At 41.3% G+C, this 27,449-nt stretch overlaps 1 protein-coding gene across 1 annotated transcript in view; it reads left to right on the top strand.

Annotated features, from left to right (window-relative positions):
- LOC137150566 (KAT8 regulatory NSL complex subunit 1-like) overlaps nt 1-27,449 on the top strand; it is a 129,321-nt gene that overhangs the window by 42,445 nt on the left and 59,427 nt on the right. The window contains 1 exon segment of the mRNA XM_067544509.1: nt 16,390-16,596. Within this exon segment, the coding sequence (XP_067400610.1) occupies nt 16,390-16,596 (207 nt within the window).

Raw genomic sequence — 27,449 nt, 5'->3', positions numbered from 1 at the left:
TGGTGCATTCCCTCAGTGGAATATAGATAGGGATCACACATATCAAAGAATCTCCAATTACAGGTAAGTAACCTCCACTTCTCTCTTAATTAATGTTCCCCGTGTCATATTTTGCTTTTAGCATTTGTTAACAAAACTGTTAATATATCTAGAGATTCTGATAGGTGCAAATAGGAAAAACTGTCACAAACAAAAACACTTGTTTGCTTATATTAAGCTTTTAGGTTTGTCTATATTATGTATAACCTTCAACTAACTGCAGCATTGTTTTATATCTCAATTGCTCTTTATTTTCTCTCATGCATATGCTAATACTGAAAGCCATGGTAGAGGTGTTGATCTTAAAATTGCCATGATGATTCACATGGTCTGATTCATCTGGCTATTCACAAGCTGAGTATGGAAGCTTCTTGTCCACAGTGGTCCACAGTGCTCTGCAACTGCCTGCACCCGGGCCAAGGCTGATGTTTGTAGCACTGGGGCAGTTGATATCTGGCTTGTTCGGCTAACTTTTGGATAATGTTGCTTTGCTTTGGAGGTAACTTTCTTGAGATAGTCATGAAGGTGAGTGTGTGGTCATGGAGCACACTGAGATATGTTGGCTTTGGGCCATAATGCATAGTTTCACCACAAATCTTGAGAGTGTTTTGTCCGGTTCTATTGTCAAGGTGGAAAGTAGAGACCACTGATTTGCTCAGTTTTTGTCTCAGACGCCACTTTTGAAAGTACTTCTCCATGATCTTAAGGTCAGGTTTAAGTCTAGTCCTTATATTGCTCTTTATGAGCTACATCTAATGCACAAAATGAAAAATTGGATAATTCTGAGCAGAGTTGGTCTTGTGTAGAAATTCCAAAATCTTGGAAGCTAGAGAGGGTCAATTCAGTCAGTCTCCCTGCCAATACAGAATTGTTCTAAAACCTTATTAGCACACAGCTGCCACAGTGTGTGAATACCTAGGCACTTGGACATTGCAATGATGGACCTGCTAGGAGACACTGAACAGAATAGAATTACTATTCTCATATAATTTCTGGCCATCTAGTTATTTTCTGTTCAAGAAAGCTAAGGCTATAACGCTTTCTTATGGGAAAAGGAGTTGCTTTTCTAGTTTATGCTTTCTTCAGAGCTTGTAATAAGATGGTAGGGAATGGCATTAAAAAGATTTTATAAGTGTTTTGAGAAGATATTTGATTGTCTACTAATCAACTTTCTGAATTTGTGATATTTTTAATAAACATTTTAGTAGTTTCTTCTTCCTTGCATGCAAGGAAATCTTGCTTATTTAGACTTTTAAGAACTGTATTGTTTGGACCATCAATTGGTTAATGTTCAGAATTGAACACCTTGATAAACTGGAATTTGTTTATACATGACTTGTTGCAAGAATGAAGGAAATAGGCCATTCTTGTGACTTTGGTTCAATAATGACTGGAAAGATTGATTTCAGTGTTAATCAACATATGTTGTTTGTTTTGCTAATCTTGCCAGGTATGGAGTTTTAAACCAAGTCAGCGTAGTCACATCTTGGTGTTGTGTGGGTGAGGTTTTTTTGTTTTGTTTTTTTTAAATATAGGTTCACTGAATGTATATAGATGGCTCACTCTGAGAAATCCTTGTCCATAAAAGCAAGCTGGGAGGGTTCTGATATAGTAGGGAGGGAATGGGCTATTTAAAGTATTGTATACAAAAATACATAAAGAAAATATTGATTGTGAAGGTAAACATTCAAATCAGTAAATGGTGAAGTTCAGACGGTACACTCTATCAGTGTTTCCAGGACAGGGAACCAAAATTTCACTTCTCTCCTTTCCTCCTCTCCCCAAAACCATATTTTGATGCCAACTAAGATAAACCTTCTGGACAGATAGTTTACTGAAGGTTGCTTTTATGTGTGGAACCAGTTGGTAATGTGCTGGTCTTGTTTAAAGTCAGTCTATAAAAAACTAAATGAGATTATTTTAATGGGACAGGTTGAGGAATAAGCATGTTAAACCTTACTTAGATTATAAGATATTGGGGGTCAAGGACCATCTTTTGTATGCGTGTATAGTGCCTAGTATAATAGGGCTGGGCCTCCTTGATACTACCACAATACAAATAATACATCTTAGTGCAGGATAAACCCAAGTAACCAACATTTGTCCAACAAAGCACCATATTATCATCTTGCCACTGTCCCAAGGACTGGTCTGGGTTTGCATTAAAATAAATTGTAGCCAACCTTACCTTCAATACAAAGGCACAAGCAAGCCTGAGAAGAGAAAGAGGTCCCAGTAAATAGTATTTCACAATCTTTCAGTCAGCTGGGATGCTTTGCGTGGTGTGACCTGTTGTCTCCAGGTGCTCCATATGAAAGGTAGGAGTTTCCAAAGACCATATTGTAAAACTTGATGAGTTGCAATCAGTCATCAGACCAGATTTTGGACACCCATAAGATGAGGTGTAGCTGGATTTTGCTAAGTACAGTAGAACCTCAAAGATATGGACACCTCGGGAATGGAGGTTGTTCGTAACTCTGAAATGTTCGTAACTGAACAAAACATAATGGTACAGTACCCTGCAGTCATTGTCTTCCATCTAAGGTGGGAAGAAATCTCTGCAAAGGTGGCACCTGGCAGCATGGCCTGGTTTGCAAGCAGCTCCCTGCCCTATTCCTGTTTCTTGCCTTTGGACTGAACTGGGGAGGCCTGCCCTACACTGTTGGCACTACAAGCCCCAGCCCTCAGCTACCTCTCTCCAGGGCTCACCCTGCTTTGTGCCCTGCCCACTGCTCTCTAGAGGCAGCATGTGGCAAGGGGTTGGCGCCAGTCTGCTGCCATCGCCCCTTCCTTCTCTGCCCCTTGCACGCTCAGAGGTGCAGCCATGACCCAGAAGTGCAGCCATGGGCAAAGCTTGGACCACATCGGTGCATAGGCTGTGGCCCTTTAAAACTCTTCCAAAGTGCAGCCTCTGGCTCCCACTCCAGGCCAGGATTTGGCAGCAACAGCAGCAGCTCTCAGCAGCTGGGTCTTTCCCTGGCTCAGGCTTGTCTCCCTCCTAAGGGGGAATGGGGTGCTTCTGCTATGCATGCTCCAGTCAGGCTGTCTTGGGTTGGCAGCAGGGGCTCACAGCAGTGCCTGTGAACCTCAGTGTCTTCAACTTCTACCTGTAAGTGGCTGCCCCTCACATGGCAAGTGGAGTTGGGGACAGGAAACCCAGATGTGCTGACCTTTAAGATGCAATACAGGCTCAGTATAGTACAGTATTTGCCGCTCCCCCCCCCCCCCCCCCCCCCCCCCCCCCGGTTGCTGCCTGATTGCTTACTTCCAGTTTCACATGGTGTTCGGTTGACTGTTCAGTTTGTAACTCTGGTGTTCGTATCTTTGAGGTTCTACAGTATGATGGTACTAAAATGTTGTTGGCAGTTCATTAGCATGAGGACCACATGATCTAAGAGCCATCAGCAGACTGCACGTATCCTCCTTTGATTTGTTTGTTTTCAGGTTAACCAAAACAGTAAGTCATGTGCACTGAATATAAACTTTGACTAGAACATTTTCAAGTTATGAGTTTGTCAGTATGTTCCACCTTTTCTTTCTTTCTTTCTTTCTTTCTTCCTTTCTTTCTTCTATACGGTTAGCTGGTGTGAACTTGAAGTTGTTACAATACTGGTAACATTTTACTAAAAATATTAGCATGAATCCTTTGAATTGAAGGCCCCACAGACCACTTAATTGTTTTAAACTTATTTGTAGCGTTAGTTTCCATTCTGTAGTCCAAGACTGATTTTTTCCATGTGGTTTATGGCTTAATTCTGAACAAAATGAAAACATAGGATTTGATTTTTAAACTTACCTTGTTGTTTTTTAAACCCCTACTTGTATTAAGATTTCTTCTTGATCTATGTCTGCATTCTTACACCATCTCCAACCGTCATCATGGATAGGCTCTGTGAATAATCTCACTGTGGTAGCTCCAAAGATCTAGAACTTGTCTGGCAGATCAGCTCAGTTCATCCAAAGGACTTGGTGGGCTATTGAAACCAAACTCCTCATTAACCCTTGGAGATAATTTCTTCAGATCATGGTTGAGACCCATTGATAGGAAGCAAGTTGGGGAAGCTTGTACTCATGCCTGTGCTGTATTTTGCTCTGTGAATTAATAGGGATTTTTATCATGTTCCTCCCTCCTCATGTGTTAATCCATCAATTTTAAGCACCACATTCACCAAAAAGGACAAAATTTGAGTGTTGCATATAGTCTAATCTAAGAGCTACTGTACTGTGGGTAGAGGGGTTACAGATGAAACAGTTATGCCTACACTGGATGGAAAGATTTTGATAGTCACTCTGGAAATTCCTTACCTTGGAAAAGCCCTTGCAGCTAACTTGTAATGAAATTCCTCTACACGCACAGTTATGTTGCAGCTGTAGGACACAATACGCACACTTGGTTAGTAGAGAAAACAGTTCCATTAAGTATACTGAGCCAAAAGAGTACAGCTATGAATTCCTGTGTTTAGCATTCTAGTGCTGTCATGCCTGCAGTTAAAGGCAGGTCTTTGGTTTGGGTCTCTTGTTTCTTCTTAGAACTGCAGTGTGGAAATAATCCAGAGAGGAATTAACATTGTTTGTTATGTATTAGATAGGTACTTGAAGCCATCTGACTAAAAAATGTTATTCATGTATCTGTTCTATTTAAAGCTAGTTGGACTTTTGGTAAAAGGAAGAATGTTTCATATCCTATTCTGGTTAAGGCTCCTACTTTCACAGTCTTTCTGCATCATAAAGAAAGTTAGATCACCCACATCTGTACTGGAGAGAAGGAACTTTCAGGTGGTAATTCATGCATACTTAAAGCATCCTTCACCATTGTATCTGTGTGCCAAAAAGTGAGAACTGTACTCCCCTCTTTGACACTCCTTTGACCATTTTCTTGCAGATGACATTCAAAAAAGTCTTGTCAGGGTGATTGCCACAGCCTTGGTAAAGCGCCCCATACAGGACAGTTTATCAGGCTGCTCTACTTGGGTCCCATCATACTAAACCTGAGCTTAAGCTTTCTGATTCTGAGTAGGATCCAGCCGTGTCTCTTTGACTTCTTTGATATGCTTCCTAGGCACACTCTATTACCCCTTCACAGAAGTGGGATTTTGCTGTCCAGCTGCCCTAGGCCTCCAGCACCAGTGCTGACATCTGAGTTGCTTAAACCCACCCTTTCTGAGAGCTCCAACTTTGCAGGTACTCTGGCTTACATTTAGCTCTTCAGGGACATGTGATAATTGAAGCACAACACATGGACTTTGCAAAGGATTGTAACACTTTACTCGAGGTAGTAAAATAAATATAAAGATCTAGACAAACCAATAAAACACTTGCATGCATTTCCATGCCTCGGTTTGCTCACCACTCTTGAGCATTTTTTGGGCTTAAGTCAGAGTCCAGGATCCTTCCTTTCCTTCTGCATGTGTCTTCTCCTCTGAAATATGGAGTCTCTTCTACTGTAGCCAATTTTCTGTTTCTGGTCTCTTTTCCCTCTCTAAAATTGCCAGTGAGAGAACCTCTCTTTTATAACTTCAATCCCACTTTGTCAGATAACTCCCTTGCATTCTGACACAGATAAAGAGTCTCTAATGTCAAACAAAATTTCATAAGCTGTACATAAGACAGATTCCCCAAATTGTTTGTGGTTTATTATATTAATTAGGGAATATGTATGTAAATAGGCAAGCCTTGCATGATGGGCCAAAAGTGGAAAGATTTGGGCTTAGTCTGATTTGATTTACGTAAACATTCCCAGTATGCTGAGTTCTGCACAGTTGACAGTCCAGATGGGTGATTAGCCACAGACCATCGACTGAGAGAGCCCTCTTCCCCTGAGCTCAAACCTGGGTTCAGAGAATGGAAATGTTTCAACTAAGGGCAGCTGATGAAGTGGAGAGTGAAAAAACAAGCATATCCTGGGCTTTAAAGAGAAGAGCCACAAGAATAATAAAAAATTAGAAAACTTGCCTTACAGTGATAGACTCAAGTAGCTCAATCTATAGAGCAGTGCACAGATACAAAAATATGGATCCATATCTGCCAGAATCAACTTGTATCTGATTCACACTCTGTCTTTTATATGTATCTTCATCCACACCGCAGCTGCAGCCCTGGGGCCGCCATTCAGCTGTTTGGTGGCCAGCCCATCCCCCCTCCCCTGGTCTGCCGCAAATCAGCTGTTTGGCAGCAACCCCGGGGCTGACAGCTGCTCCAGCCCTGCCCCAGAAGTCATGAAGGTCCTGGGAAGTCATGGAGTCTGTTACCTCCATGACCGAATCATATCCTTAACTATGAGCTGCAGACAGCTGTTTTCTGCCTTTGAGATCCGCATCTGATCCACGATCTGTAAAAAATGGCCCACGGATATCTGAGGATTTGCAAGGCTCTATCAATCTATATAGTTTAACTAAGAGAGGTTAAGGCATCGTTTGATTTCAGCCTGTAAGTACATAAATGGGGAGAAAATACTTGATAATGGGATCTTTAGTCTAGCAGAGAAAAGTATAACCCAATCCAATGGCTGGAAGTTGAAGCTAGACTGGAAATGAGGCATACATTTTTAACAGTGAGGGTAAATAACCATTGAAACAGTTTAGATGAGCAGCAGACATGACCAATGTGATCGATTTAATGTGCCCTCTCTACATCCATGCATATCACACATCATTTGAAAACTGCTTATGTCTGCTTTAAGATGAGGTATGATGTGGAGCTGTCAGGTTGTGCTATTACCACAGAAAGGGGGATAAACAATAACATCTCATTAAAATGACCATTTTGACATATCTGCATTTCTGTTAGTTTAATGACTTTATGTATTTTTTAAGGCATAAAATTGAATTTTTTGTGACATAAAAGCATCACAACAACAATCTAAAGGGTACAACAAAATATAATAATAAATTTTGTGCCATTGTAATTGAAATGTAATAGTGCTGATGACATTTCTAGTCAACATCATTATCATCTTGTTAATTATTACGATCTCTGTCAAGAGTGTATGGGTTACTACAGTCTTCATTATGTTGGCTTGTACACAAAATTGTACACAAAAATTGCTGCCTGTCTGTCACTCTCCCAATTTGGCAAGATCTCTGAAGCGGTAGGCTCTCTTTGTTTTGACAACAATAAACACAGATTTCTTTTCCCCCCAATACCAAATAGGGATGACACAGAATCATATCCTGTTAATGCATGTACAGCAAAAAATCAGGAGAGCATCACAAATCACATGCACACAAGTATGAAGCAACGCTTGTCAGTTGTGCAGGTAATGGTGCCTGTTTCAATCCACATATTATATGTGTGTTCCATTTTTGGAAAGTAGCGAACAGCAGGGACTAAAACATCTGTATCAGGTGACCTAATTACTAAGTTTTCTTTAACACCAAGAGTCCCAGAAGCCTTATTGGTATGTACAGCATGCAGAAGCATCTTTTTGTCTACTTCTTCTTGAGTACTGTACTCCTGGGCATCTTTAACATCTCTTTGGAAAAGCCTGCAACAAGAAAGAGTGTTGGGTGTGCTCGTACACACTGAGGTGCATTTTGAACCATATATTCACAGAGGAATTTTAAAAGTGACTGGTTGTTGGACCACACTTTTCCATGGGGGCACCGGGCATCCACCAATCATCTGGTATTTCTTGCCTGCAGCCTTAGATCCTGTACAGTGCTGACTTTCTGTAGTTTTCAGAGAGGTACCGTTGTCATACCTATCAAGGACTTCAATTACAAAATTAGCTTTGTCAAATGCTTTAGGGCTGGCCTCAAGGACCAGCAGCCAGTTCACCGAATGTGTCGAATTTGTCTCCAGTTGTCATTTGTGTCATAGAAATGGCATCTTTGATGTACACTGTGGTTTCTTGGTTGCATGCACTTAGCTCATGGATTCTTTCAGCCTGAGCTTCCAGCTGATGCCCTAATTCAGTTTTGTCAGTTCTTTTCATTGTTCCATCAGCATGGAAGAGGAACGTAGGCACAGGTCCTGTTGGGTGACTAAGAACAGTTGCCATTGAAACATCATCGCTGCTTCTTGCTAAGGATATGGCTCTGGGGAAACAATTTCTGGACTGACAGCTGCTGTAATTGTTACTCCTTTGCCAGAGCTAAATTTGGTTGTCTTGATCAAGTCAGTAAGTGACTTTATGCCAGATATCTTGACTGGGCTGAAGAAGCTACGTGTCCCATCAGAATCAACTGCACCTCACAAATCTCTCCATTTGTTCTTCTCCAGCATCTGGTATTGGTCTTGCACATCTCATGTTACATGCTGTAGATAGGTTGATAAGCACCTCTGGATGTGATTCAGGATCAAATGGATTTGTCATATTGTTGATGACATGGCTGGTAAGAGCTGTATGTGACATGCTCTTCACCCCTTTTCAGTGCAAGGATTTCTTTGTGGACTTTCTCTTCACTACTTCTTGTTAGGCTGCTTCTTTCTCTCATAGCTTTTGCATATTCATAATATGAAGGTGTATATCGTCATCTCTAACACTAATACTGGCCTGGGCATGTGCCACTGATTAGAAGGCTAATTTCTAGAATATTTCAAAAGCTAGTACTGCATGCATAGGTAATTACAAATTAAAACGTTCTACCAGGCAGATTAGCTGTTAAATTGTATGTACAAAAGCTTACAAATAGAGAAGCATTACATTAAGAATTTACGTACACTTATATTTACCCACAGTATAGTACAAACTGTGGACATGCAATCTTCTGCTTCTGGTGCACAATCTTCAGTATGAGACTTATCTGGTCAGCAAATTTCAATTGAAAATATAGAAACCATTATAATCACTTTGACAATTAAGAAAGTCTGATATGAAAATATTTCATGTTAGTATATTGCAAAATGTTGGTATTTGCCATTTTTTCCATGTGCGAAGCAGCTTCATCCTTTCTGGAAAAAAAAATAGTTGCCCATGCAGAACTAATAAAAACATCTTTTAATATATTGTCATTTGGTAGCTTTGACCAATAGACACCACATTAACTTAAAGAACATAAGAATGGCCATACTGGGTCAGACCAATGCTCCATTTAGACCAATATTCGGTCTTTCAAGAGCGGCCAATGCCAGGTGCTTTTGAGAGAATTAATAGAACAGGCAGTCTTCGAGTGTAATGATCCATCCCCTGTCGTCCAGTCCCAGCTTCTGGCAGTTAGAGGGTGGGGACATCCAGTGCTCCCCTCCCTGTGGCTCCAGAAGCCTAGGGACCCAGGCAGAGCGCTTTGCTCTCTGCTGGAGCCGGGGGGAAGAGAGTGCTGGCTCCAGCAGTGGCCCCAGGGCTATAGACCCAGCTGGAGCACTTTGCCGTGCTCCCTGCTACAGCCAGGGGAGGGGTGCGCTGATATCCCGTCCTCTTGGCTGCAGCAAGGAGCCTGCATCAGTCTTGTAGCCTAGCGGCAATGTGCTCCCGTCTGCAGCCAGCTGGAGGGAAACAGTGGGCCACTTTGAAAGACCCCGAACGAGCTCAATTCTCACGTCAGAAGGGCAGCCACTACATTTGGTCAACTGAACAAGCACTTGTGGGATAACAGGAAACTGACATTGAATACCAAAATATGAGTTTATGAGACGTTCATCCTGAGCTATATGCTTGCATGGTGTTGTATGATGGCAAGACGTGGACCACCTACAGCAGGCATGAGAGAAGGCTAAACACATACTCACTGTCTTTGTAGCATTTTAGATATCAAGTGAAAACCAAAGTTCCTGTTCCCGAAGTACTTGAGAAAATGAAATTGCCAAGCCTAATCATAGTTCTTAAACACAGGCATCTTCATTGGCTTGGTCATCTGGATGCACAGTGGATAAATTCCAAAGGACCGCCTGTATGGAGAACTTGAGAATGCTCCAAGGCCACTGAGCCAGCCTAGACTCAGATTCAAGGAAGTTTGCAAGAGAGATTTTGTAAACTTTCAGCACTGACACTACAAGCTGGGAAGAGATGGTTAACAGCAGGCTAACTGGAGGGCTGTACTGCACCAAGGAGTCAGAGTCTGAAGAGATGTAGTTGAAAGAGAGAGAGAAGTGAAGAGAGCAAAGGGGAAAATGCAGCAGTCCTCAAGAGCCAGTATTATGCTGTTTTCATCTTCTGGCCCTGCACCTTACGCCTGCCCCATTTATGGCAAGGAATGCTGCTTAAGTATTGGACTTGTTTAGCCACTTGCAACGCTGCAGCATTACACATAACTGAACGGCTTTTGTGCTTACACAATCGTCTTTTGAGATGGATGGTTGCCATCTAATAATGGTTAAATGAAAGTGTAGGTTGAGATGGTATCCTGTGAGTTTGAGGGAGTTGTAAAGGGCTGTGAAGTGTTTAAACTATACACTTGTGGATATATTTCTGGGGAGTTGGCTAATTGTGTGAGGTGTCAGGATCTGGAACCTCCTGGATCAGATAGTGCCAAGGGCTTGTGTGAATGTGTGCATATTGAGGAATTGCTTGGAGAGGGTAGCGGGAAGGTGATGTGAACAACTTTTTTGTTTATTTTTCTGTTCGTCCTTTCATATTGTTGGATGGAATCCTGTAGGTGAGAATGAATGAGTTGTAAAAGGAAGTGAAAACCATGAATACTTCAGCAATTGTGGGGTCAGCAGAGTAAAGGTTGATGTGTTAACATGGCTTATTTGGACATTTCTGAAAGAGGGAAGAGTTAGGATTGTGCAGGCAATCCTAACTGTGCATTTCCTAGTTTTCAGATATTTGAGTTATGCTCAACTTAGCATTCTGCTAGGGGATGACAAAAACCTTAACTGTGCATTAATTTAGGGTTTTTTTGCACTTCAGTGAAAATGCTATCTTTGTCAATGGGAGGGCTTCTGCTGTTGACATAGGTACTCCACCTCCTCAAGAGGCGATAGCTAGCTCAACAGGAGAATTCTCCCAATCACCCAGCGCTGTCTGAACTAGAGGTTAGGTTGGTTTAATTGCATTGCTCAAGACTGCATTTTTCACACCCTGAGCGACATAATTATACCAATCTAACTTCCTAGTGTAGTTCAGGCCTCTGTTTAACAGAATAAGGCAGCAGAAGGAAACAGTTGGGGTTTTTTCGGGTGGGGTAGGGGGGATGTAACTCTATAGTCCATTGGTCAAATCACGCCGAATTTGGATCACTAATACTACCCCCCGCCCAAGTGAGGCGCACCAAATTTCAACGAATCCAATGAACCATTTGGATTTTAGAGTAATTAGAAGAGTTGATATTTAAAGCATATAAAATAGTGGGAATGGAAATATTCTAGCAGTTTTTCTATATTAGTACATGCTAATATAGGTGTACAATTTCTTAAATACTGTGCTCAGTTTGGTTCCCCAAAAGATTTAGAAGATGCCATGGACTACGTTGGGTAAAACTTGACAGATTGAAACCCTTTTGACCCATATCACATCAATCTCTAGCTCTTGCAAAAAAACAAAAACAAGGTAATCTAAAAACTTTCATTTTTTAAAAATATCTAATTTTTGAGGTGCTTATATCTGTGGCTCAAATGACTCCAAATTTCAGTCATTACCTCATAGACTCATAGATGATTAGGGTAGGAAGGAATCTCAGGAGTTCATCTAGTCCAACCTGGTATGGCATGGATGCCACTGCCTATGCCATTCCCACACAGTGGCCCTACTGGGACCTGTGGGGGGCCTACAGAAGACAATAACCCAGGCTCCCAAACTCCTACAGGGAGAGGATTAGATCTCTTCCACCACCTTCAGTGGCTACAATATCGGAACCCCCTGAGTTAAGCTCTGAAGAATGGGAGGTAGCCCTGGAACAGGAAGCAACACCACCAACCAAGATTTCCTCCTCTTCCCCAGACGAGGCCATGATGCCTCCACCACCCACAGCTGCAGATGATTTCAAACATATCCAGGAGCTGTTCAAAAGAATTGCTGATTCCCTAGTGATTTCTATAGAGGAGGTTCCAGAGTTCCAACATAAATTACCGGACATTCTCCAAATTTTACCTTAGTAGAAAATTATGCTTCCAGTGAATGAAGCACTTAAGGAGCAAGCTAAAAACATTTGGCAGACCCCGGCAACAATACCGCCCACTTGCAAGAGAACGGATAAAAAGATACTACATCCTCTCAAAGGAGATTGACTTTTTATTTTCTTATCCCACACTGAACTCTTTAGTGATTGAAGCCATCAATCAAAAGACAAACAACACCAATCCAGATCTACCTTACATGACCAAGTGGAAAAGGTTAGATTTGTTTGGCTGCAAAGCCTATTCATCAGCCACTTTTCAACTTCGGATTGTCAGTTACACCGCACTGATGGCGAAATATGACCACACAAATTATTCCAAACTCACAAACTTTATTGACTACATACTGGAGCACAAAAGAGACCAATTTAAAGCCATCATCTCTCAGGGCCATCTCCAGCCAGAACTGCTTTACAGGCATCTTTAAATGTGGCAGACACAGTGGCATGCTCCATGGCCACTGCCATAGTAATGCTCTGAGCTTTGTGGCTTCCCCTTCCGGTTTCCCAAGGATGGTACAATCCAACGTGGAGGACCTGCCTTTTGATGGCCAGAAGCTGTTCTCAAGAAAAACTGACGAGTCCCTCCATACCATGAAGGACTCTCAGGAACCTTAGTTCCCTGAGGATATACACACCTGAATCATGAAAAAAACAGAGTAAATACTATCCCATCCAGTGGACAAGGTCTGCCCCATATGTGCAACAAGAGAGACACTGGGGCCACCCATCCATAGACCTCTTTGCAACATCCCAGAATTACAAATGCCCGCAATTCTGTTCGAGAGCGGGGTTGGGTCCTGATTCCTGGGCCTTTCTCATTAAATGGGACACATCTCTACTACACGTTTCTCCCTACCCCCCTGCTATCCTGTTATGTAGGATAATACATAAAATAAGGATCGACAAGGCCAAAGTCATCTTGATAGCCCCCACATGGCCCAGGCAAACTTGGTACTTGTACCTGTTCAGGACTGCGGTATGTACACTGTGCATTCTTCCCCTTCTGCCAAACCTTCTATTGCAGGATGTTGGACAGATTTGCCACCTGAACCTGGAGAGGCTTCACCTGAGAGCATGACTACTACATAGTTCCATCACGACAAACTGACCTGCTAAGAACAGGTGAAGGACATATTATTAAACAGCAGAAGGGCAACACATGTAGTACCTGCATAAATGGAAGAGATTCAATATATGGTGTCAAAACAAACGAGCCCGGGCCATTACCACCCCCTTATCAATGATATTAGAATACATATTAGAATTTAAGAAATCTGGCTTATCACTTAGATCAGAGTTCACCTTGTGACTATTACTACTTTTCACCACACCGTGGACGGGATAGCTATATTTGCCCATCCTATCACCAAACACTTTCTTAGGGGTATCTGAAATGCCTACCCTGAAATACGAGTATCTATCCCACCTTGGGACTTGAGCTTGGTACTATGCTGCCGTACCAGGACCCCATTCAAATCATTAGCAACATGCTTTCTGACATATCTATCAATGAAGGTGGCCTTCTTATTGCTATCATGTCTGTCCGACTAGTGGAAGAGCTACAGGCCCTCATGGCACACCTACCATATACTATCTTTTTCAAGGACAAGGTCCCCCTAAGACCTCACCCTAAAATTTTAATAAAAATACCTTTTCACTTGAACCAACCAATCCATCTTCCCTTGTTCTTCCCTAAACCTCATGGGAGCAAACAGGACTCAATACCACACACTCTGAATGTCAGACATGCACTAGCATTCTACCTTGAAAGAACTAAACCCTTCAGAAAGTCAGCAAAGCTTTTCATTGACTACAGAACAATCTAAAGGTGCCACTATCTAAATGGATTTCTGGGTGCCATCCACCTTTTGTTATCAATGGAAGGATTTACAAACCCCAGTGGGTATCCAAACTCACTCCACCAGATCTTTATCAACCTCAGTAGCCTTTCTAAACAACATACTGATCATGGACATAGGCAAAGCGGCCACCTGCATTTCTGTACACATGTTCACAGAACCCTACACCATAGACCAGTGCTCAAGATTGGACACATTGTTAGGACTCACTGTATTGTCATCAATTACCCATGCAACTCTGAAGCCCCTTCTGTCCACCGAGGGGCACTGCTTGACAGTCACCTGAAGTGGAGCACCCAAAGGGACACGCCTTGAAGAAGAAGAAGAAGGGGTTACTCACTCTGTGCAGTAACTGAGGTTCTTCGAGATGGATGTTCCTGTGGGTGCTCCACTACCCACCTTCCTCCTCTCGACTTCAGATTTCAATCTACAGATTCTGCTGTAAAAAAGGAACTAAGGATATCTGGTCACTTGGCGCTAGATAAGTACCAACAATGGTGCGAGACGGGGAGAGCGAATGCATGACCCAGATGAGCACTGATGCTGAAATTCTCCAATCAAAGGCACAGGGACGCACATTCACCTGAAGTGGAGCACCCACAGGGTCACCCATCTCGAAGAACCTCAGTTACTGCACAGGGTGAGTAACCCTCTTTCTGTTTAATGAAAACATTTGAATGAGCTTCTATTAAAGTAACTTTGAAATGTTAATTAGTTTCTAATGGGCCCTAAACTTTTTCAGTCAGCTTCGTGGAACAGTCAAGTTAGTGTTGCCTTGTTTGTTTTTATTATTTCTCAAACAAGATAAAAATTTAATTACATAGTCTTTGTGATAATTAGAATCTGTCTGAAACTGCATTGTCATATTTCGTCTACCAAATGAGCTTGGAGTGCTGTGAAAAATTCCATCTTCTAAATGACTAGGAGGAAATGTATTGCTTGTAGTGGAAGATCTTACTGTCAGAATCCCAAATGACAATTAGAAAGTAGTCTTCATTATTAATGTGGAGAGTTGTATATGTGCTGTTTGCTCTTATTTATTGATTTGTTTTTGTGGCGGCGCCTGATAGCAACTCCTTTATTAGGGTTATGTTCCAAAATTAGTCTATAAATTGCTGTTTTACTCTAAAGTAGTTTGCCTATTGGTGTGATATTTCATAAATGGTTAGTTGTTTTTCCCTCTTAATTTTCTTTATTGCTTTTCTTGGGTTTCCCTTTGAATTTGGGCTCTGGATGAAATTTTTCCTTAGCAGCCCTATTTCTCGTTGTTGATTGATAGGTCTTTAAAAAATTGTCTATCTAAACAATGCTTGAGAGAGGTGGATCCTGACTATATATTGTGGAACAGAAAGATTTTTGAATGGATTTTAGTCACTTTTAGCCATTATTTGCATTATAACAGAAAACTTCTGTGCTATGCACAAAAGTCTGGTTGGTCGGTTGGAGCCAGGCACAAACAAAACAATCTGTCAAGAACAATACACTTTTCTGTCTCACATTTTATCCTACAGCAGAGAAGGGTTCATTCACAACTGCCCACAGACAAAATATTCTTCATCAGTAGCTGCTCTCCTAACATGACAGATCTCACAAAAATCTATTCAACCCACATTTTTAACTAAGCATTTAAAATTCCAAAGAAAAGAATACACAAACTTCTTGTTTTGAGGCAATTAGTGGTGTTATATATACAAATCTCACTTGCCTGACTTATCCACAGAAACAGGAAATGGAAAATTCAGGCACTTTCTTCTACATATTTTTTCTTCACCCAAAAACATACACCTTATTACCATAACTACTGGCCACCACAGCCCACACACCGCAACCTTAACTCTGCCCTTCAAGGAGGCCCGACTGCCCATCACTCCCTTTAAAACCATTCTTCTGCACACAACTCATTACTAAACTACCCTCTCCCAACTCAACAAATTACTGCATCAGACATCTACTGCATTCTCTCTGAAGAGAGAAATAATCTGGTCAAAGGGTACAGCAGAATAGTGGAAGGGAAGACAGAGTTAAGGTTGGGGCCTGCACTGGTGTATGTTCTGGTAATAGTAAGATGTATGCTTGTGGGTGAAGGTGTAGAGGTTATGTACTGTTGAGTGGCTTACTTTTCATTTCCTTGTTTTTGTGGGTTTGTGGAAAGGATAGCAGTCCAAACTGCTTCAGAGTTTGTGTATTATTTACATTCTATAATTGGTTCTTTCACTGCTTCTGTAGTGTTCTAGAAAAAAGCAAACTACAGTGGCATTAGAATTGGACTAGAAATATTTCTGTTTCCTACAGGAGTTAAACATCTTTAGTTTAGAAGTAAACGTTGACTCCTACTGATCAGGGTTTTTTATGAAAACCTAATTCTCTATTTATATTTATTTATATTATTTACTCACTCCCCTGGTGGTTATTTCTTGAGAATGCTTTAATTCTTTATATTGAAGTTTCAAAAATTCTGTGCAGATGATGAATCCAATGTAATTTTCTCTCCCCAGGGCCCAGTTGTCCTTGGTGGTGATCAACAGCCTGAAGATGTGATGAAACAGCAAGGCCGACTAGGTTCCACATCAGTGGTGAATACCAGAAGGCATAAGGGACTGCCACATTCCTCCTCTTCCATCCTGAAAGTCCCTTCAGGAGAGAGACAGTGTGTTTTGCCCTCCTCCATTCCTTCTTACTTCCTGCACAATGTGGAGAAACAGGTTAGTGTTTAGAAAAAATATAAATGCAATGTTTATGCAGCAGTAAAGAGTAATGTAGAAGGAGACACTTTTTTAACACATTTTATATCAGTAACAAGACTTACTGAAACAAGTTCACAAATCACTTTAAAGATAGTCAATAAATAACTTAGTCTTAGAACACTGTTAATTAATTGTTTAACTTTTCTTTATGATCCATTTCACCAGCTTTCTTTTTCCTGATGTTAAATAATAATATGTCTTCTGGTGTCGGTAGTCATCAGTATTTTATTTTTGATTTGTGGTTAACTTGTTTTGCTTTTCCTCTTTGGCTGTTCTAAAGACCTGTTATGTTTCTTGTATACTCTGTACAAGTCCTTACCATTGTCAAAGAGATTGGATGAATCTTGCTTAACTGTATGGAATTTTGAAGCCTTCCTATTTCTCTGTGGTCAGCTAACAGAGAGTTAATTAGAATCTCATAACTTTAATTGTTCTGAAGATATCCATTTCAATCGATTACTGCTCCTGGATTTACAGTTCTAAGCCATTGGACCTAGCAGGCCTCTGACCTCAACCTTTGGAGGTCTCCATGGGTGGTTCCATTGCTCATACGGGGCTTTCTTTGAAACATGAAAATACCCCTGTAATAGCCAGCTGAGGCAAGAGGGAAAAATATGTAGTTAGAGAACCCTCAAATCTGCATTTCATAGTTTGGTTATTTTGTGAATCTTCTATATAGATACATACATAGGAGGCAGCATACTTGCCTCTCAGAGAATGGCCCTTAACATGATCCTCCAGATCTAGGCTTGCCACGCTGTATCAATGAAAGCGCCTGCCAGTTAGATATCTTGTTCTTGGAGACTATAGAACCTACTGAGTTGGTGTCAAATAAAGTTAAAAAGCTGGATGGACTTTCTAAAGGCTTTAGTTTGATTTGAGATCAGCACCACTTGATCTTTAAAGAAGCTGCTTATAAATGCTTATAAATGAATCAGTCACTATGGCCTGAAGCTTGCCTGTTGCTTGAGCAGAAGTCATTGCCATCAGGATAATGACCTGTGTAAGAAATTTGAGCTCTCAGCCCTAGATTAGCTCAAAAAAAGCTTCATTAGTTTGGGTAGAATTAAATTTTCTTTAACTGAGATTAATAACTAAAGAAGATAGCTAAAGCAATTTTTGTGTCAGGCACCTAAAAGATTACATGTTGAATTTTTGCACAGGTTTTTTCTAGATTAGGATACAAAGGTTAATTGTGTTGCATTAGATGTTGGATAACATGTTCTAAAAGCTAGGCTTCATCTTGACCAGGTTAGCATGTATTAAAATGTACCTTGTCTTGGGTAACCTGGACTTTTAATGTGTTAGCCAACACTTTCTGAAGCACCTCTAATTTCTAGTTTAGACAAAGCTACAGAGGCCAGAAGCAGCACAGCTTGACATGCTTTGGTGCAGCAATGTTCCAGTAAGAATGGATTATGAATACTTATTACTACCAAGTGCTACATTGACACACTCAGTTGAGTGCTTGGAGCAGTTGGAAGGTTGCAATCCCATATAGAAGCTCACACAAATCTAAAATCCCTACATACGTGACTGTGCAGTCTAACACCTCTAGCTGTTGCATGGGGAGCTTGAAAGTGGCACAAATCCCTGCTGGCATGAATTCTTCCCCATTGGCCTCGAGTTCTGTCACTTAATTGGTACACTGATAGAAATGGAATCAATTTTAAATTTAAATAAAACTCCTGGAGACTTTTGTTTTGTTACAGGATAATGTGAGATTGGTAGTGATGATATGCCTCAGGCTGAGCAAGGATGAGGACACTCCAGGGCGGACTCATTCACCAGCATGTGTCAAAGAGAACATAACCGAGCACCAGTGGCAGTATAGGTTCCTTAGCAGAAGTGGTGAGACTTTCTCCTAGGCTTACAGCCGGCTTTTTCACAGCAACACAGACTCCCAGGTCGCACTCCATTTAGATGGGTACTTCCTACAGATAATTGATTATTTTATATGTAAAAATTACTTGCTCGTATCCTTGGAGTGTTCCTAAAAGACAATACTTGAACAAAGCTGGGATGTTTATTGGGGCTTGTCCTGTTACTTCTGGGAAGGGATGTTCAGTTTGATGGTACTGAAAATCTGTCATCTCTCCGTCATATGAGGGGAAAGGAATAAGACATGATTCATAGTCCGGGAAAAGAGTTGTTCCTGAGGGTGACAAATTAGTATTTTGTAGTGTTCCCCAATGTATATTAATCCTGACTTAATGGAGGACCAAGTAAAGCAATGCTTGAGGGAGAGAATTTTTTTGGATTAAAAGCCTAAGAGTAACAAAGCCAAATGGAGTCTTTGCTTCCCATCATGCTGATCAGGAGGATGAAATCATGCTTAGATAGGTTGGCAGATTGATATTGATCTGCTCCTGCTGCTGGAGACACTGGCCTTTCACCTCTAGGATGCCAGTTCCCATCCAGCTCAGATCCTGTATGAAAAGAATTGGCATGCCTTTGTCCACCTCTTAGTGAATAATTAGCAATGTGACAAAAGGCACCACAGTTAGGATTTATTGAGGCCTTTCCTTTGTTAGTCTCAGCAGAGAGGTCAAGGAAGAAAGAAGCTAATGGTTGCTGACATGGTCACTTCCACAAGTGGTACCTCCCTGTCAGGGTTGAGACACGAGTTTGGGGGAAGCTTGCATTTTTTCTGCTGATGCTGCACCTTTTATGTAGACAGAGCATTTCAGTGTGTAGGGCTGTCAATTCCTCACTTTTCACTAGCATTAAACTACTTCACTTTAAAAGAGTTAGGGGAGAGAGAAAGGGTGGCCTCTGCTGAAGTGAGGCACTAACAACCACATGCACGGTTCTTTCCAATAGTTCCTAATAATATAATGTATCCAGGAAACTAATTAATTGGATTTATTTACAAAAAAACTTTTCTGACCCATATTCTATTGCCTCCTGCTGCCAGAGCCATCAGTACATTCTTGTGAATGTGACAGCTATTCCTATTTCCGGGACAGTAGATTTATCAAACTGAGAATTTGAGTGGTTAATAAAATAAATAAGAAGGAAGTTGCATGAGAAGTAGAAAGCTTTGTTCTTATTCTTCAGATGATGGTCCCCGTGTGTATTCCACACATGGGTATGAATGTGTGCTATGTGTTTCAACTTAATACACATGGGAGTCTAGATGTGCACTAGTCATAAGGCATATGTGGGTATAAAATGCATAAAGCTACACAAGTATCTCACCTACTACCATCTTCCAGCTTGAAGGATTCTAAAGTACTTCACAAAGCTACACACACACACACACACGAAATAAGTCTACATACGTAATAGTACAGCTGGGTGACATTTTTTTGAACAGATTGTTGATTTGCCAAAAAATGCAGTTTTAGGTCAACCAAAACTATTCACAATTTCAACATTAATTTGCCAGATAGTTTTGGCTAAAAAAAAAATATGTTGGAGGAGATGCTGGAGGAAGTGCAAGACCCAGGGACAATTCTGACCACATCTTGTTGTCCTCTCTGGCCAAAGCAGTGGCTGGCATGTCCATAGTGCCGGTACTGGACGACTACAAGGCTCATCGGGAGCTTTTGTGAAGGATGGCTCAAAACCTTGGCCTAAAGGTAGAGAGATTGCAAAGTCAGCCCTGGCCTTGTGGATATACTAACACCCTCAGGACCAGTGAAGGTGGCCCGACCTCTGAATGAGGACATTTTGCAACCTATAAAAGCCCTATCGCAAGTTCCTGCATCTCTCCAGCCCATGGCAGAACGGATCGAGAGAAAGTACTTTGTACCCCTGACGGGGTATGAGTATCTGTATACACACACCCCACCAGGATCCCTGGTGTTAGCCACAGACAACAAACGGGAGAGATGAGGACAACAAGGTCCATCGCCAAAAGCTAAGAAGGCCAGGAAACTGGACCTGTTAGGGAAGAAAGTGTACTCCACGGAGGGGCCCTCTATTTGTGGATTTCTAATAACCAGGCTTTTAAAAGTTGGAATGACTTTAATTCCTGGTCAGCGATATTAAAATTTAAGGAACTTCTACTATCGGAGTCCAGATTGTAGTTTGCGACTTTGGTGGAAGAAGGCAGGGTGATAACCAAGGCATCCCTCTGGCTGCCTTACATGCTGCGGATGCAGCAGCCCATGCCATGGCTATAGCCGTGGTAATGAGATGAAGCTCTTGGCTTCAGTACTCAGGCCTGCCCCATGAAGAACAACAAACAGTTCAGGACATGCTGTTTGAGGGTCAATCCATCTTTTCCGAACAAATGGATGCGCAACTTCATAGTTTGAAAGATTCCCATGCCACTCTGAAGTCTCTGGGCCTCCACACTCTGGCTGCATCCCAAAAGCGCTTGAAGCCCCAACTTTTGGGTTGCTTCTACCTGCCACAGCACTAGTAGAGACAGGACTTTGGGCGGCAGCAAAACAAGGGCTTTAGGAGGCGGCATATCCACCACTCTTCGTTGGCCTCCACACCTGCATCTGTGAGAAAATCATCAGGCCCTAAGCAGAACTTTTGAAGGTGCGCCCTGGCACAACAGTCCAGTCCAGAACCTGAATCTTGTCCCAGTGTTTGGGGACCATTTGTCCCACATTTACCGGGCGTTGGTTAACGTCACCTCGGATTGCTGGGTGCGCAGCATGGTGGAAGTGGGATACACCCTTCAGTTTATTTCCTCTTCACCTTCTCACCTCTCCTCCCTGGCCCTCTTCAGGCACCCTCCTCACAAGAGACTTCTAACCCAGGTGGTACCGCTCCTAAGTGTGGGAGCCGTGGAGGAGGTTCCTACGGAACTCAGAGGCATGGAGTTTTACTCCATGCTACTGCCTGATCCCAAAGTCCAATGGGGACCTCAGCCCTATATTAGACCTGCGAAACCTCAACAAGTTTATGAAGAAATTGAAATTCCACGTGGTCTCCCTGTCCTCAATCATCCCTTCCCTAGATCCTAGATACTGCCCTCGACTTGAAGGATGCTATATTCCGATGCCACAGGAAATACCTCTGATTTATAGTAGGCCACAACCATTATCAGTTCACGGTGCTATCTTTCAGCGGCTCTGAGGATATGCACAAAGTACATGGCTGTTCTGGTGGCTCCCTTCAGGAAAGCAGGAGTGCAGGTTTTCCCATAGATGAATGATTGGCTGATCAAAGGCCTTTCCAGGGAACTTGTGGAAGTGCACATAAAGCTCGTTCAGTCCACTTTCTGGAATCTGGAGCTCCTGACAAACAAAAGTGTCATTAAGACTCACGGGGTGCTCGTTTGAGCCTATGGAAACTTGTTCCTTGCTGTACCTATCCTGGAAGGTAGTCTTCTTGGTGGCTATTGCTTCGGCCAAAAGAGTCTCCGAGATTAGTGCCTGCACTTCCAAATCTCTATATCCTGTTTTCTTTAAGATACGACTTAGACCACATCCGTCCTTCCTCCCTAAGGTGGTCATGCACTTTCACACTAGCCAAGACATTTTTTTCCCAGTATTCTATCCTAAGCCACATACTACCACGGAGGAACAGAGGCTCCATTCTCTAGATTTCAGGCGGGCCCTAGCTGTCTATATAGAAGGGACCAAACCATTTTGAAAGATGATTCAACTCTTCAGAGTGATTATGGACAGAATGAAAGGGGACCCAGTCTCTGCTCAGAGAATTTCTTCATGGATTAACGGCCATGCTATGATTTGGCAAAGGTACCATCTCCTCACCTGACAGTGCACTCCACAAGATTGCAAGCTTTGTCAGCAGCTTTTGTGGCACAAGTCCTGGTTCTGGACATCTGCAAAGCAGCGACCTGGTCATCCATCCACATGCCAGTCCTTTTCAGCATTTACATGGAATCACTAGTTGAACTGGTCAGAAAGCGTGGACTAAAGTGATAACAGTAAACAGATGAGAGACAGCTCTACCTATCCTTCACTGCATCTGACCACACCACTACTACCAACATGGTTGTTCAGTGCTTGGACAAAATTATCTCATGGATGAAGAACAGCTGGCTGAGGCTGAACCAGAGCTAGAAGAGGCAGGGAGGCTAAAACATTTTGGAGAATTTACAGCCAAGGCACAGTCTCCTTTGAGGGTACACCCCTGTATTTGGTCAAGTCTGTCTGTCGTTTAGGAACATTTTTAGATTCCTGGCTGATGTAGAAAATGTAACTCATGGATGCTGTTATCTCTGGTTGTCTAAAAGACTTTCCTGGCATGTGACACATCCTGGCAAGTGATGACCCGACCTCAGTTTTTCATCTGTCAGTGGGGCTAAAGCAGTGCAATATACCTGGGCATGACGTTTTCAGCACATAGGAAACTCCAGTTAGTGCAGAATAATGTAGCATGTCTCCTCAGCAACATAGGCTATTGTAAGCACATCAGATTTGTCCTCCGCCTCTCTACAATGGCTTCCCATAGAATTTTGAATCAAGTTCAAGGGTCTTATCATCAAAGTGCTGCATGCCCTGGGCCCAGGATATCTACTAAATATATAGTGACATATATATTTAAAAAAAAATACAAAATAAAAAAAACTCCTGCAAAAACAAGACACTCCATTGCGCACACTTTTCCCCCTGGGGAGACTGAGGGAGCAGACAAGTGCCAGATGTTAATCATGTTACTTAATGCAGTACTGGAAGGTGCTCAGATGTTATCGTGATGAGTGCAGTATAAGAACCTGCATTCTATTTAGTAGAACAGAGCACTAAACCTTGTGTTTTCCTTGCATTTTTCTGTGTGTAAGCATCTGCATGAAGTAGTGCTGTTGGAGCGAAGCATTGGTGAAATCTGCCAAGAGGAGGTGGCTGTAATATCCAGTAATAGGGGATATAGATATCAGGGGAGCATGGGAACCATTAGCCAATTGAATTGGCGGGTAATGAAAACTAATGGAATTATTTTGCCTTTGGTTGCACAGACACTGCAGGATGCTAATTAATCTTCCTTTATAGATAGGCAGACAGAAGCCTGTTCCTATCTGATGTATTAGAGTCTAGCAGAGCCAAGTGGAGATTAGTGAGGAGATCATGAAAACACGGGCAGCATCAGTGGAAACTGTGCAGATAATCAGAGTATGTGTAGCCTGCAAAGTTTTCAGTTTCCTTACTATAAAGTGTATCTTAACTTAATTTTTATTCTGGTACTTTTTCCTCTCCTGTTATCAGAAACCAGGGAGGCTGATTGGCATGCATAACTGGAAAGAGACCCTCTTTGAGTGAGCACAGGTGCAAAAACCATTTTGATACTGTCACTGGCATTTTAGGAAATAAGGACCTGGAATTCTGACCCCTGAAGTTTCTGGTGCTTCTGTCTAGAAGTAGTGCTTTATTCACCTTCACACACAGTCTGTCGACAGCGCTCCTAATTTGACTGAATTAGTGGCTGTGAAGCAAAGGAAGGACTTACTCTCCTTGAGAATTACCTCTTCAGATCCTGCTCCCCCTTGTGGTATGTGCACGTACCTACAGAGTGAGTTCAGAACCATCTACAATAGTAGGCCCTTTTGGGCCATGTGTGTGCTTCCTTGTAAAACCAAGTGTTTGGAGTGGGGTGAGACTACTCTTAGTTCCTTGTATATCATCCCAACAGTGATTTACAGAAGCCATACACTCAAACAGGAAGTGACTTTTTTTCTCTTCACCCTAGCCACTGAGTATATTGCTTCTGCAGACCAATTTAAACTCAAATTATTTTCCCACATAGTGGTAAAACTTTGTATGTTTATGGGTTTTCCATCTAAGGATCTCCAAGAACTTTATGACCACTAATGAATTGAGCCATATAGCTCCCATTGGGGTAGGTAAGTAGCAGTATCCCCATTTTATTGGTAGGGAAACTGAGACATAGAAAGGCTAGGAGAATTGCTCAGGGTCACACCAGGATCTGGCAGAGCTGAAAATAGAGGAGGGAGGCTGTAATACTTCGTAATAGCGTATATAGATATTAGGGGAGCGTGGAAACCATTAGCCAGTCTCCCTAACTCCAGTCCCTTGTTTTTAACACATAACTGTCTTTCCTGTTATTTGACCTTTCAGCAGTTCATGCATTCAGCACTGGCACAAAAAAGTAAAAAAAATCAATTCCATGAGGGAAAAATGGATGCCCCTGTCCAGCAACCTCAAATTGTAAATTACATAGAATTATGTAGAAGCGTGTTGCATGCTCAGTAGATGGGCATACTGGCAAAAACAGTTTCCAAATAGCCAATACAGTCCAAACAAGTACTAGGATAAGTGCTCTTAAAGGCACCATGGCCTAGTGAATTGAGAACATGAATAAAACCAGTATCACTTGAGCTGTATTCCCACTTCTCCCAGTTACTTGCTTTGTGACCTCCAGTAAGTCAACCTTTCTTTCTTACTTTCCCTATCTAAAAAGGGGGATAATACATAAGCACATTGAAGATTAGTTAGTATTTGTGCTGAACTTTAGAGGTATTAAAAGTGTTGAGTATTACTGTTTCTGTTTTAATCATTGCCATTATTGCTGCTGAGGAAACTTTCACACTTACTAGCCCAGCCAGACATCTTTTACTTGTCTGGATCAATTTCAATTTAAGGAACATTTTTCCAGCTATAATAAACTGTCGTTTGAGTAATATAAGTAGACTGACAGTAATTGCCTTTTCCTTTTTGATTAATTCAGTGATTAAATACATTATAACTTTGGTTCCATTCCTTTTGTATGGTGATCACAGGCATCTGTTTGGGTTTCTTCCTTATCGTGTCTGATTGCAGTTTATATGGGTTTTGAAAGATCTTGCATCCCTTTGTTCTAAAAGTCCCATTTTCACCTGTAGGAAGCAGCTCTCTTGGACCAGTGGTTCTCTATTTATTCTCTTTTGAGACCTTTGGGTCTGAAGAAGGCTTCTCAGGTTTTGGAGAACGTCGCAAATGAAGCAAAGTGTTACTTGTTCCGGATTCAGGTTATATAAGAGACTTGTATGTAAGAATAGTGATCTGTACCATAGCTTCAGGGGGAGTGTGCAAAACCGGGCACTTCAGGAGTGATCAACCCCTGGAGTTCCACTTCTCTCTTCTGGGGTAGTCAGAGGTTTAGGGTCGCCCCGAACATGGTGTTGTGTCCCTGACCATTTTGGCTAACAGGCATTGATGGACCCATACTGCATGGAATTATCCAGTTCTTTTTTGAACTAAGTTATACTTTGATCATTACAATATTCCATGACAGTAAATTCCACAGATTAGTTGTGCATTATGTGAAAAAGTACTTCCTTTTGTTTGTATTAAGCTTGCTGCCTATTAATTTCATGGGGGTGACCCCTGGTTGTATTGTGGGAAAGGGTAAATAAGACTTCTCTATTAACTTTTTCCACACCATTCATGATTGTCTAGACCTCTGTCATATCTCTCCTTAGTAGTCTCTTTTCTAAGATGAACATTCCTAATCTTTTTAGTCTCTCTTGTATGGAAGCCATTCTACCCCTTTGATCACCTTTGTTGCACTTCTCTAAACCTTTTCTAGTTCCACGAATATCCTTTTTGAGATGGAACTACCAGAACTGGACACAATATTCAGGGTGTGGAACACCATGGATTTATATAGTGGCATTATATAATTAATTATATATTAATATATATTAATTTATATAATTAATAATTATATACATATATATGATTGTATAATTAATTATATAATTATAATATATAATAATATTAAACATATATTATAATTATATATTATTATATTATAATTATATAATATAAATATTATATATAATTATTATAATTAATTAGAGAACTCCTGGCTGTTTATAATCTAGTTGATGTTTTCATGCTTCCTGTTAGTATTTATTCTGTTTTCTTCTGAAACAAGCCCATCAGCTTAAATTTCAATATAAAGAATGGAATCAGAGATTTACTGGCTCTTGTGTGGGAAACTTTTCAGATGTTACCCAAACTATATTTTAACAATAGGGTTATATTACTTTTCCCAGCTGGGTGCTGAGGCTTAATATTTGTAAAATTCTGAGAAGTCTTCTACTAGAAATGGAAAGTATCCCAATTTACTGTCTTGGACTTGTGAAATGATGGATCAAATTAGTTGTGCGTGGGTCTATAGAATAGAAGAGATTCAGATGATGGTAGTTCACTGGTGCTTGAAGTTAAAAGATGGCACTTGATTTGTATGTAGTATAGATTTGCATGCTACTTAAACAAGCCATGTGAGTTTCTTTTTGTGCATTAGTACAATACTGGTGTGAACATGAAAAATCTGTCTTGTTTCCTGCTGCTGCTCTCCCTGAATTTTCAGAGAATGAGTGATATAAATCTAGGCAATTTTACAAAATACTCCTTCCTTACCCCTTCAAAAAAGGATTACATTGTTTTCCAGGTGTTCAGTGACATATTGCAAAAAGAACGTTACTTGTCTTATTTTCAAAGTCCCACATAAAATGCCAGCATTTGTCTTATAATGGAATATTATAGAACTGTGAGATCAGTGTAGGAGCAGCAAATAACCCAAAGTATTCCACCATTTTTGGTGGCTTAATTATGTCATTACAATGAAGCTTCTCAAATACTATGTAGGCTAATTGCATACTAAGGGGCGACCGTCTCATTGTTTATAATAGCTGACCACAATAGAAGCTATTGTATATTGCTTGGCAATTGAGTGAATGTAAATTTAAAAAAAAAATGATCTAGAAGAAAACTTGCTACTAGATTGTTTCGTAGCCCATATGAAAACATCTTTCAGATCAAGAGTGAATTCCATCAGATGCCATTTCAATGGCCTTTATAAAATGAGTTTGTGGTCTGAGGCCAAAACACCATCCTGCTTGATACTGATAGGTCCCATTGTTAGCAGTCTCCGAAGAG

The sequence above is a fragment of the Emydura macquarii genome, unplaced genomic scaffold, assembly GCF_026122565.2.
Source record: "Emydura macquarii macquarii isolate MOO-44397 ecotype Brisbane River unplaced genomic scaffold, CSIRO-AGI_Emac_v2 contig_973, whole genome shotgun sequence".
NCBI classification, from domain to species: domain Eukaryota; kingdom Metazoa; phylum Chordata; order Testudines; family Chelidae; genus Emydura; species Emydura macquarii.
This window is presented reverse-complemented; position numbering and strand designations above follow the sequence as displayed.